At 54.4% G+C, this 16,810-nt stretch overlaps 1 protein-coding gene and 1 long non-coding RNA gene across 3 annotated transcripts in view; one reads left to right on the top strand and one right to left on the bottom strand.

The window, feature by feature from the left end:
• The window catches only part of RASSF5 (Ras association domain family member 5), a 66,649-nt gene that overhangs the window by 25,767 nt on the left and 24,072 nt on the right, over window positions 1–16,810 (top strand). The window contains exon 1 of one of the 2 annotated variants that reach the window (XM_072814830.1): window positions 12,260–12,473. The exons of the other annotated variant lie outside the window; for it this stretch is intronic. Coding sequence (XP_072670931.1) covers window positions 12,354–12,473 — 120 coding nt within the window. The 5' untranslated portion in view covers window positions 12,260–12,353. Of the gene's footprint in view, window positions 1–12,259; window positions 12,474–16,810 lie in introns of those variants that run through there. 2 annotated transcript variants of the gene reach the window in all.
• Window positions 3,453–10,883, bottom strand: LOC140626932 (uncharacterized). The gene is made up of 3 exons (XR_012025895.1): window positions 10,589–10,883; window positions 7,371–7,512; window positions 3,453–3,883 (listed from the first exon to the last, which is right to left on the bottom strand). It is a non-coding gene; the product is annotated as an uncharacterized lncRNA (long non-coding RNA).

Raw genomic sequence — 16,810 nt, 5'->3', positions numbered from 1 at the left:
CAGAGCTTACATTCCATCAGGGGAGGCAGGATGCAACCAAATAGTATATACCATGATGCATGTTGCAGTGAAAATATGAATCAAGTGTTTTGAGTATGCGAGGCGGTTGGTTCTGTTGGGAGAAATCAGAGAGGACTTCCCAGAGGAGGTGACATTCAATCTGATCCTCAATGTATGAGTCCACGGTTACTGGTCAAGGAAGTGAGGAGTGTTCCCAGACATCATTCATTTCTTCATTTAACAAATATGTTTTGAATGTTGACCATATGCTAGGCCCAGGAATGCCAAGGACTTAGTGATGAAGGGAACAGACCTGGCCTCTGCCCTTCCTGTGCTTGCAGTAGAGTGGGGGGGGGGGGGGGGGGGAGGGGTGAGATTTTAAACAAATAAACACCATATTTATGAGGAAAAAACCCAGAGTACTCTGAGAGACAGTATAGGTGCTGCCTGACTGGTTATTTCCTGAAGAGAATACCAGTGGCCCTGGGAAATCCCAAGTCAGCCACAACTTCCCAGACTAGCCCTCTGTAGGCATCTTCTGGCCACGATGCGCATGATCAACAATGTAGTCACTTGATCTGCCTATGGGTGTTATCAGCCTTTTTCTCCCACTCGGAAAGCATTGTCAGAAAGTAAATATGATGTATGATTTTATAAGAATGAGATTGAATCGATTCTAAGATACATATTTAAGAAATTCTGTGCATCCTCCATACACTTTGGAATAGTACCTGTTTATAGTGTAGCCTGAGCGTAACCAGGCCTCTTGGGAGGGCCTTGCCCCACGACAGGTGAGGAGGAAAGGGAGACAGATCTGACTACCCAAACCCCGGTGAATGATGCACAATTTTGCTAAAGATCTTCCTTATAAGATGGAGGAGGTGGGGCACCTGGGGGACTCAGTGGTTGAGCGGCTGCCTTCAGCTCAGGGCGTGATCCCGGGGTCCTGGGATCGAGTCCCTCATCGGGCTCCCTGTAGGGAGCCTGCTTCTCCATCTGCCCATGTCTTTGCCTCTTTCTCTGTGTCTCTCATGAATAAATAAATAAAATCTTAAAAAAAAAAAAAAGGGAGGAGGGAGGTTCCATAGTACATATATATATATTTCCTTAAAAAAGGCAGTTTCTGGAGACAGTTTTGGTTGTCTGGGGTGATGCTACTGGCATTTAGCAGGAGAGGCCACGGCTGCTGCTGAACACCCTTCATCATACAGGACAGGCCCCCACAACAAAGACTTATCAGGCCCCAAATGCCAACAGTGCGGAGGTTGGGAAACCTGGCCCTGGGGCCGGTTAGCCAGGCCCCAAGTGTGGGCAGAAGGCCCCAGGGCAGGCCCTGGAGTTGGCTGTGTACCTTGTCTCAGCAGACAGGGGCTTCCGCGTCTGAGTATTTGGAAGCAGAGTGGCCTCTTTTCCCTCTGTTGGGAAGAGGAGTTAGCCTCAGAACCCTCTGGCAAGCTGAATCAAAGCTTTGTCTAGAGGAGATCCATCACTGATCTATAGAATGAGCCATATAGAACCCCATAGAAGGACCCCAGAGTCCCGCACGGGTGCTGAACGGCCCCCAGCCACACACAGCCCGGCGTGGGGCTCGCTCCCGGGGCCAGGTCAGGCTGTCATGTTTGCCTTGGACAGGCCTGACTGCGTGCTTCAGCAAGAGGGCAGGGCCCAGCCTTCGATCAATAAAGCCTGGGCCCTGCTCCAGGCTCACTCCCCTTCTCTATAAAGCTTGTCTGTGTTGGTTTCCGCCTTGACCAGGCTTTCAGTGAAATAGCAGGATGCAGCTTTCCTTCACCTTGACGTGGTCACCTGGGCTGAGCTAGCTTCACAGGCCACTGCCATCTTCAGCGGGGGGAGGGGGGTCTGTTGTCGCTCAGCCAGTTTGGGGGGGTGCACATCTGGCTGCTCAGGCGACGTGGTGTCATTTCTCCTTTCGACTCTTTAAGGAAAAGAAAATCCCTCATTTTCCACCAGCCAGAGGAGACCAGTTAGTTAACATTTTTATATTTTCTTCCCATACATTCATACACTTTTCAAACACATGGTTGAGATCATCCCCTAGATACGTTTTGGGCCTCCGCCTTTTAAAAGCCGTGATGCCAAGGTTCTGGCTGTCTCCTGGGTCTGCCATGCCCAAGGGAGGCATGGAGGGAGGAGGGGGGCAGGAGTGTGAGGGGGTGGAGATGGACGCAGAGCCCCCCCCCCCAAACTCACAAGGCCATGGGGGTCGAGCCTGTTTCCCCCAAGTGGAGAAACAGATGACAGGCAGCTGCTGTGCTTTCTCCACCACAAAACAGTGCTTTTCCAGTCTCTCCTCAGAGAGCTCTCTGGTCTGTGATAGGCGACCTTTTCCTTAGGCCCCCATTGTTGACCTAGCAAATCTCCTCGTTTCTCCTCCCTAGATCCCTTCTTCATTTGAAGCCTGATTCCTAGAGAACATCGTTGGCCCTGGCCAAAGACCACAATAAGTTGCCAGCGTGGCTGTTGTTCCTTTGTTGGGCGCTTATATTCCAAAGGCTTTAGACTTCAGGTGGCCTCGGGGCACCTGGGTGGCTCAGTGGTTGAGTGTCTGCCTTGGGCTCTGGTCGTGATCCCGTGATCCCGGGTCCTGGGTTCAAATCCCACATTGGGCTCCCTGCAGGGAGCCTGCTTCTCCCTCTGTCTGTGTCTCTGCCTCTCTCTCTCTCTCTATCTCTCTCATGAATAAATAAATAAAATCTTTAGACTTCAGGTGGCCCTAAAGTTGCTCCCCGGTTGAAAAAACAAACAAACCTGTCAGGGACTCCCCAGTGCTTCCCAATGGAGTGCGACTTTGCCAGTTTGGTCCAGGCCTTTCATTGCCTTCAAGGAAGCAGACCCCAAGGATGGAAGTTCTCGGCCCCCCCACCTTTGGTTCTCATCACCCCTGGCAGCCCAGGGGAGGCCCAGCAGCTCTGCCTCTCCGGCCTTTGGTGCCACTTGTCTGGGTACATCGAGGTCCAGATGATAAGCAAAAAACAGAAGCACTCTTCCTTCTCAGCAAATCACTCACAGCCGGACACGGGACTCTGTCTTCGGAGCCCAGGCTCCTTCCCCCTGCCCCTGCCCCTCCTGGAGCTGGGAGCTGGAGCTGGGAGCTGGAGCCAGGAGGGGCTCTGGGAAGCCAGCCCACCCCTGGCCCCACACCAAGGCCCCTCCCTCAGCAGTTCCCAACCTCGCTCCGGGCCTGTCCACACTTGGGAGCCTGGCCATTCCCAGGTTCCACCTGTGCTACTATTTACTTAACATTTCTCTTTAAATAGATCCATTTTATTAAATTTAAATAAAACGTGTGTCAAAGGAAATTTGGAAAACCCTCGAATCCCTGGTTTGATGTACTGAGGGTTTTTTTTTTTCCTGACACATATTCAACTAATACTTAATCTCTGAAATTTAAAAAAAAAATGTGTTTCTCAGGACTGCCTCAGATTCTTTTTTTAAAAAAATTTATTTATTCATGAGAGACAGAGAGAGAGAGAGAGACAGGCAGAGACACAGGCAGAGAGAGAAGCAGGCTCCATGCAGGGAGCCCGACTTGGGACTCGATCCCAGAACCCCAGGATCGCCCTGAGCTGAAGACAGATGCTCAACCACTGAGCCACCCAGACGTCCGGCCTCAGATTCCTTCCACACCTATGTGCTGAGCCAGGCGCTGCTCTAAAATCCTTTAGGCGAGGTCAGTGGGAAATGCTGTGCTCAGAGGCTGGGCTCTTAGGTCATCCCGCGCTTCGATTACCAGGGCCCTGGGTCCAGCACTGCCCAAGGGACGCGGTGAGCAGCGGAGAGCCCGGGGAGCCTGGAGAAAACCCCAGCCGTGGGAGCGGGGGCTCAGGCACTCATCCAAAGGAGAGCTGGATCCGTACGTCCCCTGGAGAGTAGTGGGAAGCAAAATCAAACAAGTCACCCCACGGTACACGCAGGGCAGGCCGATCTGTGTTTTGTACCTGTGTGTCCGGCGTGGGTTAGAGCAGAGGGAGGGCTTGGGAGGCGCCCAGCAAACCCCTGAAGAGATTTCACCTTGGGGGAGGGTAGGAGTCAAGAGGGGTAGGAGTTAGACAACATCCAGGTTTGCTGTTGGCGTCGGTGCTGTTTTTTGTTTTTTAAAGATTTTATTTATTTATTTTCATGAGAGACACACACAGAGAGGAGACACAGGCAGAGGGAGACGCAGGCTCCCTGCGAGGATCCCGAGGGGGACTCGACCTGGGACTCTGAGATCACACCCTGAGCCGAAGCAGCCGCCCAGGCGCCCCTGCGCCCCTGCATCGGTGCTGATTGAATGACTGATGCTCTCCTGTGTTTACAGGGTAGGATTTTAAGAAGCAAAAAAAATGTTTTCTTAAAGAAAACACAGAGCATCTAGGTGGTAGAAGAGCTGCGTTCTGATCCGCGTTGTGTAGGCCACAGACTTGACACGTGTGACCTGGGGCAAGCCCCGGGGTGTCCGGCCTGGGTTTCCGGGCTGAGCAGCGGGGGCGCGCCCCTGTGCTGAGGCTGCGCAGGGCAGGTGTGTGCGGGCGCGGACCGAGGCCCGGGCATCACCAGGCGGCCTCCGTCGGCCCTAGTGGCCTTTTTTATCCCGTCATCCCTGTGCTGAGGCGCGGGGGGCTCCCCATGGCCCCCAACCGCGGACCAGCCCGAAGCTGGGCCAGCCCGGGAATCCTTCGTGGCCGCTCGGGCAGCAGCTCTCCGCGATTCCCGCGCTGGGCCGCGGCCACTTGGCGGTCCCGCCGGCCCTTCTTGCGACCAGACTTAGGACTGTCCCCTCCACCGGGGCGGGGTGTGGAAGGCCCAAGACCCCGTCCACCCGCCCGGCTCCAGGGCGCAGCGCCCGCAGGTGGCCGGCTGCTGCCTTCTCCCTGCGAGGCCCCCCTGGACAGCGGCGCTCCCTCCCCCTGCTCGCCCCGCGCTCCCTCCCCCTGCTCGCCCATCGCTCCCTCCCCCTGCTCGTCCCACGGCCCCTCCCCCTGCTCGCCCCGCGCTCCCTGCCCCGCGCTGCCTCCCCCTGCTCGCCCCCGCTGCGTTCCCTCCCCCTGCTCGCCCTGCGCTCCCTGCCCCACGCTCCCTACCTCTGCTGGCCCCGCGCTCCCTGCCCCGCGCTCCCTCCCCCTGCTCGCCCCGCGCTCCCTGCCCCGCGCTCCCTCCCCCTGCTCGCCCCACGCTGCCTCCCCCTGCTGGCCCCGCGCGCTCCCTCCCCCTGCTCGCCCCGCACCTGCCCCACGCTCCCTCCCCCTGCTCGCCCCGCGCTCCCTCTCCCTGCTGGCCCTGCGCTCCCTGCCCCGCACTCCCTCCCCCTGCTCGCCCCGCGCTCCCTGCCCCGCGCTCCCTCCCCCTGCTCGCCCCACGCTGCCTCCCCCTGCTGGCCCCGCACCTGCCCCACGCTCCCTCTCCCTGCTGGCCCCGCGCTTCCTGCCCCGCGCTCCCTCCCCCTACTCGCCCCGCGCTCCCTCCCCCTGCTGGCCCCAGCTCCCTGCCCCGCGCCCCCTCCCCTGCTCGCCCACCGCCTCTCCCCGGCGCTGCCCCTGCTGCCCCCAGAACGACCACACGGGGGAGCCAGAAGCAAGCCGGGAGGGGGGGCGGGGGGGGGGTGACTACGCTTGTGCCTCCCTAACCTCCCACTACCTAGGGACACCTGCGCCCTTCTTGGGGGGGGGGGGGCGTCTGGGTACTAGGTCTCCTCAGAAATGCTAGACAGACGCTTATCCCATTGAATTGTGACTGATAACAAGAGCGGGTAACAGTGTCGAGGCACACGGTGTGTTCGGAGGGGGAGGGACTGAAAGGCCCAACTCTAGGTGTGGACTAGCCTATCTCTCCTAAGGTTCTCTCTTCCTGAATTTTGAAGCTCCGTTATTCAGTACATAAGCATTTAGGATTATTATATTTCCTTCATTAACTGGCCTCTTATCATTATGAAATAACCTTTCCTATCCCTGGTAATATTCTTTGCTCTGAAAGTTACTTTGATGCTAATATAGCCACTCCAGCTTTCTTCTGATGACCATGAGCATGATATTTATTAATCCATCCTTTTACTTTTAAGCTATTTGTGTCCTTATATTGTATTTTATTTTATTTTTAATATTTTATTTATTTATTCATAGACACAGAGAGAGAGGGGCAGAGACACAGAGAGAGGGAGAAGCAGGCTCCATGCAGGGAGCCCGATGTGGGACTCGATCCCGGGTCTCCAGGATCACACCCCAGGCTGCGGGCGGCACCAAACCGCTGCGCCACCAGGGCTGCCCGTGTCCTTATATTTTAAAATCATTTCCTGTAGACAGCAAAGAGTTGGATCCTGTTTATTTTAAAATCCAACTGGATAATCTCTGCCCTTTAATTGGGTTATTTAGATCATTTGCATTTAATGTGATTACTGATATAATTAGATTTTAAATCTATCATCTTTCTATTTTTTCCTGTCTTTCCTTTCTGTTATTTGTTCCTTTTTTTCCCCTGCCTTATTTTGGATTAATTGAATATATTCTATGATTCCATTTAATTTCATTTGTTGTCAGCCCACCCACATGTGCCAAAGGCAGGAGCCAGTTCCCAGCTGTCCTGCTCCACTCTGGCTACATTTAAGACAGCCGCTCCACCTTCCACAGATTTCCTTCCACGCTCTAGAAGCCAGAGGTGCTGGCCAAAGCTGTCGGTGATTCATCTCCACTAGACAGCCGCCTCTCATTGGAGCTGCCCTGAGGCCTATCTGACCAGCTCAGGCCAACCCATGGAGCTTGTTTCTGATGAGGCAGAGCTGAAAGGTTTCCCAACCAGGAGGCACCTGAGATCCTGGTTCTGGGGAGAGACAGAACTCTAGTACTTATTTCTAGAGAAACCCTTAAGTATTGGAGACATTTCCCTGCGATCCTCACAGTCCCACTCCCTACTGCTACCCTGGAATCAGGGGCTGCCTGAGATGGGCCTCTGGCTGGACCAGGTCAGTCCTGAGTCTCTGAGAAGGCAGCCAGGTCTCTTTCTATGTGTCGTAGTGCAAGGGCTGTTCATGTCTCACCCTGGTGACCACACTGCCCTGGCTCACTGGTCTTGTCTGGAAAGGGGCAGTGGAGAGATGGGGACTGTAGACCAGAAACATCTCTTGTTTCTCTAGTCCCAGCAAAGGAGGACAAGCATAAGGCAGCCTCCCTGTGCCTGAGTCAGATGTGGCATGAGCTCTTCAGGACGTGTGCCTCTTGGTCAGTGTGCCTCTTGGTTTGCATTCAGTGTTTTTAAGCATCAGGGCCCTATCAGAGCTGTTTACCTAGCAGCCAAGCAACAGAAGTGCTGTGTGGGCTGGAGCCCGCAAGAAAGTGAATCTCCTGTGAGTCTATCCTAAGTGGTGTGTAGCCGCTTACCTTTTATGACAGGAAGTCGTCTGGGGAGAAATTGAGCTCTCGGCTCTGCACAGCTGGCTTAATGCTGTAAAATGCTGCTCTCAGGATGGAGAGTGGAATTCTTAAGATTCAACGCTGAGAGGACATCTGGGAAAGGCTGCCTCTGAAAAAGCATGGGGAAGGTGGGGGTGTCCGGTATGATTGGTGAACATGTATCAGGAAGACAGGAGGACTTGGGGGATTTTGACAGGCAGAGAAAACAGCAAAAACAAACCACAAGAGGGCAGGGCAGCTGCTAGGATTGTGAATCAAATTCTGCGCAGCTGCCGGGAGGGAAGCTGCCTTGTGGCTAGAGGTGGGTATGAACTGCTGGCTGGGCACGGGTTGGGAAGGGCCTTGAAGGTCCTTGGGGACCTGCTCTGGAGTTTGGAACACCTCTAGGTACTGGGGAGTTGTTGGAGGAAGGAAGTTGTAATGGAAAGCTGTCAGACACAGGGAGTCTGGCTTTGAAATCAGATTCTACTGGTTACTTGCTCTGTGACCTTGGGCAAATGAACCACCCTGAGCCTCAGTTTACTCATCTGCAAAATAGCTCCTTGCAGGGTTGGGCCAATCGAGAGAGATCAGGAAACATATAAGATTTTAGTAACTCTAATATAACTTCTTATTTCATGTTGTTCTACTAGACTGTCTGGTGAGAGACAGAGACTGTCTTATTCAGGCCTGAATCTGAACTCCTCGTCTGGTACTTGCCATGTGGAAGGATGCCTGGTACATGTTTCTTAAATGAATGGATGAAGGAATAAGAAACTAGAGCCAGACACATAGCAATAATTATAATATAGTATAGTAATAGTTACTCAATAACTATTAGTTGAAATTAGAATAGGTTTTATGATAGAACAGCCTTGATCAGATCTCAGTATAGATCTGATCTATATACTCAGGCCACAAGGGGGCCGGGAATTTGGAGAAGGCAGAGATCAAAACAAAGGAAATTACTAGAAGGCTTTTCAATAATCTACATTAATGGCATTCATTGAGCCAGGAATACTAATGGTGAAGGAGCAGGGAATAACGAGCTCAATTTTGGACATGTTGCCAGCGAGGCTCCAAAGAGGAGGGCTGGGTACCCAGTGAGCTGTGCAAGTATCCATCTGGAGCTACCTGGGATGGAGAGGATTTTTAGACATGAGCCTGTGAGGTATAGGTGATACTGTTGGCACATGTGAGACTGAGCTCCCAGGGAGAGCACAGGCATATGGCGGTGGGGGAGGAAGAGAAGAAGAAATCAATGGCTGGACCCCAGAAAGCCCTAACAAGCTCAAGGGAAGACAAGGGCATAGGCCCACTGAGAAAGTAGTTCCTGGCTTGTTGGTGATGGGCTTTGGTTTCAGGCAGGATGGTATTACGGGAGCAATCACTGTCCTACTGTCCTACTATGGAATGTTCCAGGGCTTGGTTCTGGAGTCAGACCAGCTGGGTTGATTTTGGCTCCACCATTAACTAGCATGTTTGACTACCTGCAAATTACTGAACTTGCCTGCACCTCCTTTTCCTCTCAATAAAAGAGACATAGTAACTGTAGCTGCCTTGTCAGTTTCTTATAGGGATTACATGAAAAACAATGCCCTAAGAATGATTTCAAAACTATGTTTCAGGGGTCCAGTGGCACTTCACCCTAGTTTTCAGCCTCTGAATATGTTGGTAGATCATAAGGCCCCAAAGCTGACCTCCACCCTGACACCCTTTAGCTGGACAGATGAGGAATCCTGAGGCTCAGAGCTGTTCCAGATGCCATATCAAGCTGGAGTTGGAGCTGGGATAGAATGCCAGCTTCTGACTTTCAGTCTTGTGATGCGGCTTTTCTGGAACAGGCAGAACCACACAGTGGATCAAACGAGGAGATCTGGGCACATGTCAGGATCACATCTGAGAACGGATGAAAAGCTTAAAATAGTGTCTTTCATCATCTGAAACTTTGAGCCAGGAAAGCCACCCATTTCACCATTTCAGTGAGGCTTTCTGAACCCCAGCAGGATGCCATGGATTTAAGGCTCTGGAGGCTGCATCCTAAGGTCCGGATACCTCTTCTGCGGCCCAGGGACAAGAACAGCCTGTCCCTATTCTTTGTGTATTCACCACCAGAGGCTTAAAAGGCTATTGCTTAGGCTTTTGCATTCCCCTACCCCCTTCTCTTCCTCTAGGCAGGTTCTCACTGCTGTTGATTATTCATGGGGAAGAGGTGCCGATGGGGTCATTAGACACTGGAAGAAATCCTGTCTTCCTTTTTAGGGCTCCTGGAGCTTCAGTCTGGATTTTTCCTCCTGGAGGAAACCTATTGTATTATGTTTGATCTTTGCAGATTTCTTCTAGTCCCACGGTCCTCACCAACATAGTCTCCAGGCCTAGAGTCATTGAGAGGTGGAGTAGGGTGGGGAAAAGCACAAACTAGGAGGTAAAAGACTTGGAAAGCATGAGCTGTGACGAAGCATATTACTTCCCTCACTTTCATATCTGTAAAATGGGTATCATAACCTGCTTTTGAGATTCTAGAGCCATCTGAGTCATGAATGCTCAAAAGGCTTTCAGGAGCCCTATTCAGACACCAGTTTTTCATAATATTTGGAATGGCATGGAACAGCACCCTAAAAGAACACAATGGCACTTAGAACTTTTCCTAACCAGGGCTGGCAGCTAGCCTGTTGCTCACGAGGAGAGATGCATGCTGACTCCTGGGGCTCTTTGGCTTGGCGTTCAAAGAGGTTGTTCCTAGCTGAATTTTAAGATTGTGCATTTTGAATGCAGAGATCCCTGCATGACTCCAAGGACACAGTATGGCCACAAAGAATCTGGGGCCTGTTTTTTCTTAAGTATTGGATTCCCACTGAGCCAGGAGGTTCCTTTTATAAAGAAAAATGTGTTACTTTGCTGGCTGGACAAAGCAGGTAGGCTATGGGTGGCCCGAGGATTATGCAGCCCCACCCCCACCCCCCCACCCTAGCATTCATCATTCTGGCACTGCACTGCACTTGGAAGCACTTGTGAGGCTAATACCAGGTTCCTTTGCCTGAACCACTGTCTCTGGGGACACCCTCCCCGTCAACCAGTCTCTAAAATACTCATTTGAAGAAAAGATTGTTCCAGATCAAGCCAGAGGTTCTTCCATCCTATAAAATGTGAACTCTTCCCCCAAAACACCTGGTAACTCACTCCTGCCCCCATCCCCAACTGCTTACCTCCGCCCGGTATCTTCCCGCTGGTGTTGACCATTCTCTTGAGCCAGGACGTCCTAGCCAGGACGGCCAGCCGGCTAGGGTGCCAACTCTCAGCTGTCTCGTGTTTGTACCTGCCAGGCACTCACGGGCTTCTGGGAAAAAGATTGTGTGGGAGGATGGAGCCCAACTGGGCTGCAGTTTGAAACCCTCCTGAGCACTGACAGATTTGGCTAAGGTGGGGGAAGGTGGGGGTTCCTCATAAAAATAACGACAGCTGAAAATGGAGTTGGCAGCGTGGTATCTGGGGGCTGAGTCTAGCCCTCTAGCCAGCTTGTGCTTTCTGGGACTGGATTGTTTCAGACCTGCAGGGAAAACCACGGAAATCTACCTGGAGAGTCCTGAATTCCCCTTCAGCCACTCTCCGGGCGGCTCCTGGGGCCATAGGCCATCAGACCCTGTGAGCGCCGTCTCCAAGGGTTTGTTTTCCTTTCCTGGGACTCTGGGCGCCACTGTGCTGAAAGATGGCAAAGTGCACACCAAAACAGTCCCAGTCCTGCTGAGAGCCGAGATTCCCAGTGCCTAAGAGCATGGGCCCTAGGCCTGGGTCTGAGGCCCAGCATACATACCCTACTTGTATGACTCTGAGCCTCAGTTCCCTCATCCATAAAATGGGAATAATCATCTCTATCTCAAGGCTGCTGAGCAAGGTAAATGACTGGACACATGCAGGAATTATGCAAGAGAGGGTAAACTGCTATGACTGTACAGACAGGGTCTGAGAAGTTATTGGGGTGCCCCCTAATTGCTTTGAGGGCTAAACCCTAGTCAAGGAAGATGTTCCTCCATCCAGTCTGATGGTACAGGAGCTATCTTTGATGGGAATGACAAGAACCGGCAAAGACCCACTCCTTGGCCAGACCCTGGTGGTGGAGGGGGAGGGGGATGAGCAAATAACCTGGGTGGTGTCTTCGGGCTCTGGTATCCTGAGTCTGGGGGGGAGGGAGAGGAAGGCCTGCGCTCCAGGTTGCCATAACTTTGCAAATGATCTGCATATGCGTGTGGGGCCTCTGCAGCTTGTTCTGGCCTTTCCAAGTTAAAATATTGCTGCTTCTCCAGGCAGACGCGAGATCCGGGTTTTCTTCTCCGCTTGCTTCCCTAAGCACTCGGAGAGACCGGGCTCCTTCACCCGGTGATGGGGGATGTGGCTGGAGGGGGACGGGCGGCGGGACGCGGAGGCCCAGGACCGTGGGGCACGGCCCGCCGGTCCAGAGGGATGAAGACAGGCCGCCCGGAACGTTCTCCCCGCATCCCTAACCCGACCTCTGGCGCCGCGGGGCCACCTGCGCGCGCCCGGGATCCGGCGCCACCGCCTGCGCCAGGGCCTCGGGGAGGCGGGGAGGGAGGCGCGGGAGGGGGAGGGGCGCGGCGCCCGCCGAGCCGGGCTTCGGGGAACCTTGCGAGAGGAAGTGGCTTCCGACTGCTCCGCGCGGGGCGAGGGCAGGAAAGGCGCGGGCAGGCGGGGGAGGTGTCGCGGCGGCGCTGCGCGGGGCGCAGGGGACGGTCCCCGATGCCGGTGCCGGTGCCGATGACCAGGGAGGCGGGCGCCCACGTGCCCCCCGAGCTCGCAGCGCGGCCGGCGCCGGGGAAGGGGCTGCGCCTGGCCGGGTGACCGCCCGCCCGCAGGGGCCGGGGCCGGGGCCGGGGCCGGGGCCGGGGGCTCGCCCCGGGCGGGGACCCCCCTGCCCTCCCCGCCGCGCCCCACGAGCTCCCCGGGCGCCCGGGCTAGATGACGGTGGACGGCAGCATGAGTAGTGGGTACTGCAGCCTGGAGGAGGAGCTGGAGGACTGCTTCTTCACCGCGAAGACCACCTTCTTCAGAAGCGTGCAGAGCAGACCGCCCTCCAAGGTAAACAGCCTGAGCCCCGGAGCCCCTGCCGCAGAGGGGGGGGGGCGCGAAGGGGCGCCAGGTCCAGGCCAACAGGAGGAGGGAGGAGGAGGGGGGGGCGCTGGCCCCGGCGACCCTCTCGTGCTCCTCGGTGGAGCGGACCCAGGTCGGATCTGGAGCCACCAGCAAGCACTTTCCAGTATTTCCTGGCCCTGGACCCTTTCAAAACGGCTCTCTAGGACTTGGGGACAGCGCTTGGCCCGGGGTGTGGGGCATGCTCACCTGTGCCTGGGAGGGTGACGGCCAACCGCTCTGTTTCACTCCCTCCCACCCCCCCACACCCCCAGCAAGTTCTGAGCCCTGAAGCCCTGGGTGGAAGGTGGATGGCGCCCCGGAGGATAAACATCCCTAGGTTGAAACTTCCGTATTGTCAGTGGTCAGAAACCATCTTTAGTGACTTTGCAGAAGTGCAGGGTGTTTGTAGAAGCAAACTACAACTTCCCTCCTAAGTCGCCATCCTACTCCCCTCGTCACCTCCAGGCTGGGTTGGGGTAACCTAAAGGGCGTTGTGTGTGTTTCCCCAGAGGGCTGTATGTGCTCCCCACTCCGGACACCCGGCGCGCCTGAGTCCCCTGGGAGAACCATCCCAGTTGCTACAGATCACGTATCTGTCACAAACGGGGTGGGGGGTGGGAGTGGTGGTAGAGCTCTGTTCGTTTATTTGTTATGCTGTTTGGATGAGAGGGTTCCAAGTCAGGTCCTTGGAGAGGTAGCCTAAAAGGACTGTTCTGTTCGCAGACAGAAGTGAGCTGTTAAATATCCTAGGTGGGTACAGGCTCATCATTAACTTAGCAGTCCTACAGGGATCGATTGACCAAAAACTTACCCAAACCTGACTCTGGGGCCTCCTTTGTGAGTGATTCATCTTGCCAGTTGGCCCTGTGTTTGTCGGGCTCTGACATCACACAAAGGTACTGGACGTCTCCTTCTGAGAGGACACCCAAAAACCAAAGGAAACGGTTTCAACTTTAGTGTTTGAAGGCATCAACTAAAACGGGCCCCTGGAACTGGCACCTGCTTTCTGGGGCACCCCCTCATGAGGCTGGGGAGCAGGGCCGGTCCTGGAGGGCTGGGGGCAGGAGTGGGTCGGGCCGTAGATCGGGCTCATGGAGAACAGAGTGTTGGCCGAGAGGAGGTGTCCTGCTCCCTCTTGGGCTTCTTGCCTTTTTGTGTGGACTGCCCCCCTGACCCCTACCCCACAGGCACTCCAGCTGCCTGGGTCTTTAGATGGGCGGTTCTCAACCTTAGCTGCACACTGGAGTTACCTGGGGAGCTTTAGAAAATGTGGGTACCTGCCCACAACCGGAGAGTCTGACTTAATGGGTTTGGGATGCAGCCGGGCATCAGGATTTTGAAAAGTTTCCCAGGTAACTCTGATACGCAGCTGAGGTAAAACCATTGCTCTACAGAGTTTTGCTGCTGCCCTGGGCGGAAATGGTTCCTGTTTCTTTAGAACAGAGTTTAGCGGCTGCACTTAGAGCCAGCCAGGCTGTGAGCCCTTGGTCCCAGACGGTGGGCTTCTTGCATGATGGGGTGGAGGAATGGGCCCCAAGAAGCTGGGGTTTCTTTTACTTGGCAAAAGAAGAAGGTAGCTGTGTCTGCTATTTCTTGGGAGAGATAGAAATATCTTATAAGAAACTATGCTGGGGCGGCGTTGGGGATGGTGGGTGACTTGTTCTTGGCCCAGACCGCCTCCCAGCACTACTTCCTAGCATCACTCCTGAAAATACTCCTTTGATTCAGCATCACACATCCGCTCTTTCTTGACTTTGGTTCTTGAATCCATGCCCTCACATGAGGCCTCTGCGTGACTCCCTACCTCAGTTTGGCCCAGCACAGAAGCCCGGTGGGGGGGGGGGGGGGCAGCGTAATCCCTTCTAAGGAACTCATGTGTTGGACCCCCGCATGGGGTGATAAGGATGAATGCTTCTAAAAGGAAAGGATGGTGGGCCCGCCCCGCCCAGCGCCTGGCCACCGCCTAGCCCCTGGATGAGATGTGGACCGAAGGGCAGCGCTCCTCTGGCCAGGACTCGATTTCAGCGCAGGCCTGTCTGGGGAGCGAAGGGCTGTGTGCCCGCCTTGGGAGCTGGGGAAGCTTCACCCAAACGTTTCTTTCATCCTTCCAAGTGTCTGTTGTTCCGCCTTTAATCACATTTTCAGCTCAGGCTTCTCCCTTGCAGCCACTTCTGGAAAGGCATTTCCAGGAGACCTGCCCTATCACAATCCCATCCTGACCCCTAACGACGATGCTTTTTTCCTACCCGAAGACAGATCACCCCTGAGCTCCTAAGGGAATTCCTCTTTCCAGTCTCCAAGGAAAGGCCTTTGTGTTTCCCGAGGGCCCCCATCCCGGCAACATCAGGACAGGTGGTGGCTATAAATAGCCTTGTTGGAACAACCTGGATCTGCCCTGGGGTGTGGGGGGGGGAGCTGCCGGGAAGCATCACTGCTTCTCCTGTTGCCACCACGTGGGAGTTGTCACTGGCTCTGCCTCCAAGGAGGCCCCCCTCTCTCTCCAGCCCCATGGGCAAGAGGTTGGGGAGTGAGAAAAGCCTACCCATTCAAAGAAAGGAGGCCCCAGAAAGTGGAGAGACAGCGGCGCAGCAAGTTTATGATGGAGTCAGGGTCAGAACCCACACCGCTTGCCTCCAGACCCAGAGACTTTTCTACATTAAGCCTATGGACGGCAGCATGTGGCCATTGACAGGGCTGGTGACGGTGAAGCTGGGGCCCCTGGCCATCCCTGCCATCTACCTCTTTATTCCCACCTGGGGTATGACCTTAGATGTGGGGCCAATTTCTGCTCTATTGGTTTCCCGAATGCCCACAAGTGGCAGCAGTTTGGGTTTTGGCCTGTGAGCTCTCCAGGACCCCAAGGCTCTGGAGCCACCCAGAGCTTCGAGTGGGTCCCCTGAGAACACATGAAGGCTGCTTCTTGCAGAAGATCGGGGCTGAAAGAAATCGTTTGGGCTAGTGCTTTGCTTTACAGATGGAGAAACTGAGCCCCCAAGAGGCAGGAGGGCTTCACCAGGCCACCTGGGCAGTCAGGTGAAGCCAGGGCTAACATCCTTCTTGGACTTTCTGTCAAGTATTCTTCTTGATCCTCGTCACTCAGCAGGTGACACGAGGCAGACTTTTTCCTTGTCCTCTCAGAGCCTTCTACAAAACGGAAAGACCCACACAACCTCATGCTCCACTCCATGAGGCACGCTAGCCGGGGGACATTGACTCTACAGTTGACTAGCTGGGAGTTCCCTGTCATCAGTTCCAAAATTTTACAACTTAAATCATTTAAAAGTTCTTGTTGGTGTCTATCCTAAGATACTGCTTGCTGGGAATCCTCCTCACGTGTTTTCTTTGTGGATATGGAGAGCAGAAGGTTGACTCTATCTGTAGTTAAATATCCTTGAGCGCATGTGGGGCACACTCCCATCCCCCGTGCACTCCCATCCTCGGTTTTCTCTGCTCTGTGTTGACACCATTGATTCTTGAAAAATTCAAGGCAGATGCCAGGGATCTCAGAGGTCAGAGCAGAAGCCAGCTCTGTTTCTGTTCCTGCACTTGTCTGGCTGGTCAGCCCCCTTCCTGGACAGGGCGTCTGTGGCACCCCAGGGATGCCAGCCAACCCTGGTGGTCCTGGGACCAGTCAGGGAAATACCGGTCTCTCCACCAGCAGCAGGCACACCCAGGCCTCGGGCACGGCACCTGCACCTGCCCCTCTTGGCATGAGAGAAAAGAATACTAAAAATAAATTAGTTCCAAATTTGAGCAATAGTAATAAAAAAAAAAGAGAGAGTCTTAAGAACTGTGGGACTATTTCACACTTCTCTGAGACATCTCAGGAGCCTGCACAGACCAACACTAACCTCAAAAGATGTTTCATGCTGGCCCAGCCCCAGGATAAGCCTTCCTTTCAGGCTGGAGGCTGTAGCCCCCTCCTGTGGAGTTCGCTGCCCGTTGCCCTCTCGGGCCCTTCCTGGTGTTGCTTTTGTCCGTGAGAGCGGTGAAGACCACCACTCACATCCCCTTTGGGTGCGGCGTAGCACCACGCACTGGTTTCAGAAGCAGACTTCTGTCTAAGTGCTGGTTCGGTTGAGTTGCTCTGTCTTCTGTCTTGCATCCGGTATCCTCAGGATGGACGAAACAAACAGCCCCTGTTTGTCAGTCATGGGACATAAGAGCCGGTGATTTTCCTCTTTAAGTAGAGTTACAGTAGCAGGTGGGGGCTCCGGATAACACATGGGAGATGTCTGTGGGCCAGGCCCAGAGTGGTGTTTTTTATACCCACACGCTATTGG

Source organism: Canis lupus, chromosome 38 (assembly GCF_048164855.1).
Source record: "Canis lupus baileyi chromosome 38, mCanLup2.hap1, whole genome shotgun sequence".
Classification (NCBI taxonomy): domain Eukaryota; kingdom Metazoa; phylum Chordata; class Mammalia; order Carnivora; family Canidae; genus Canis; species Canis lupus.
The sequence above is the reverse complement of the archived record's forward strand: the minus strand, read 5'-3'. Positions and strand labels throughout refer to the sequence as shown.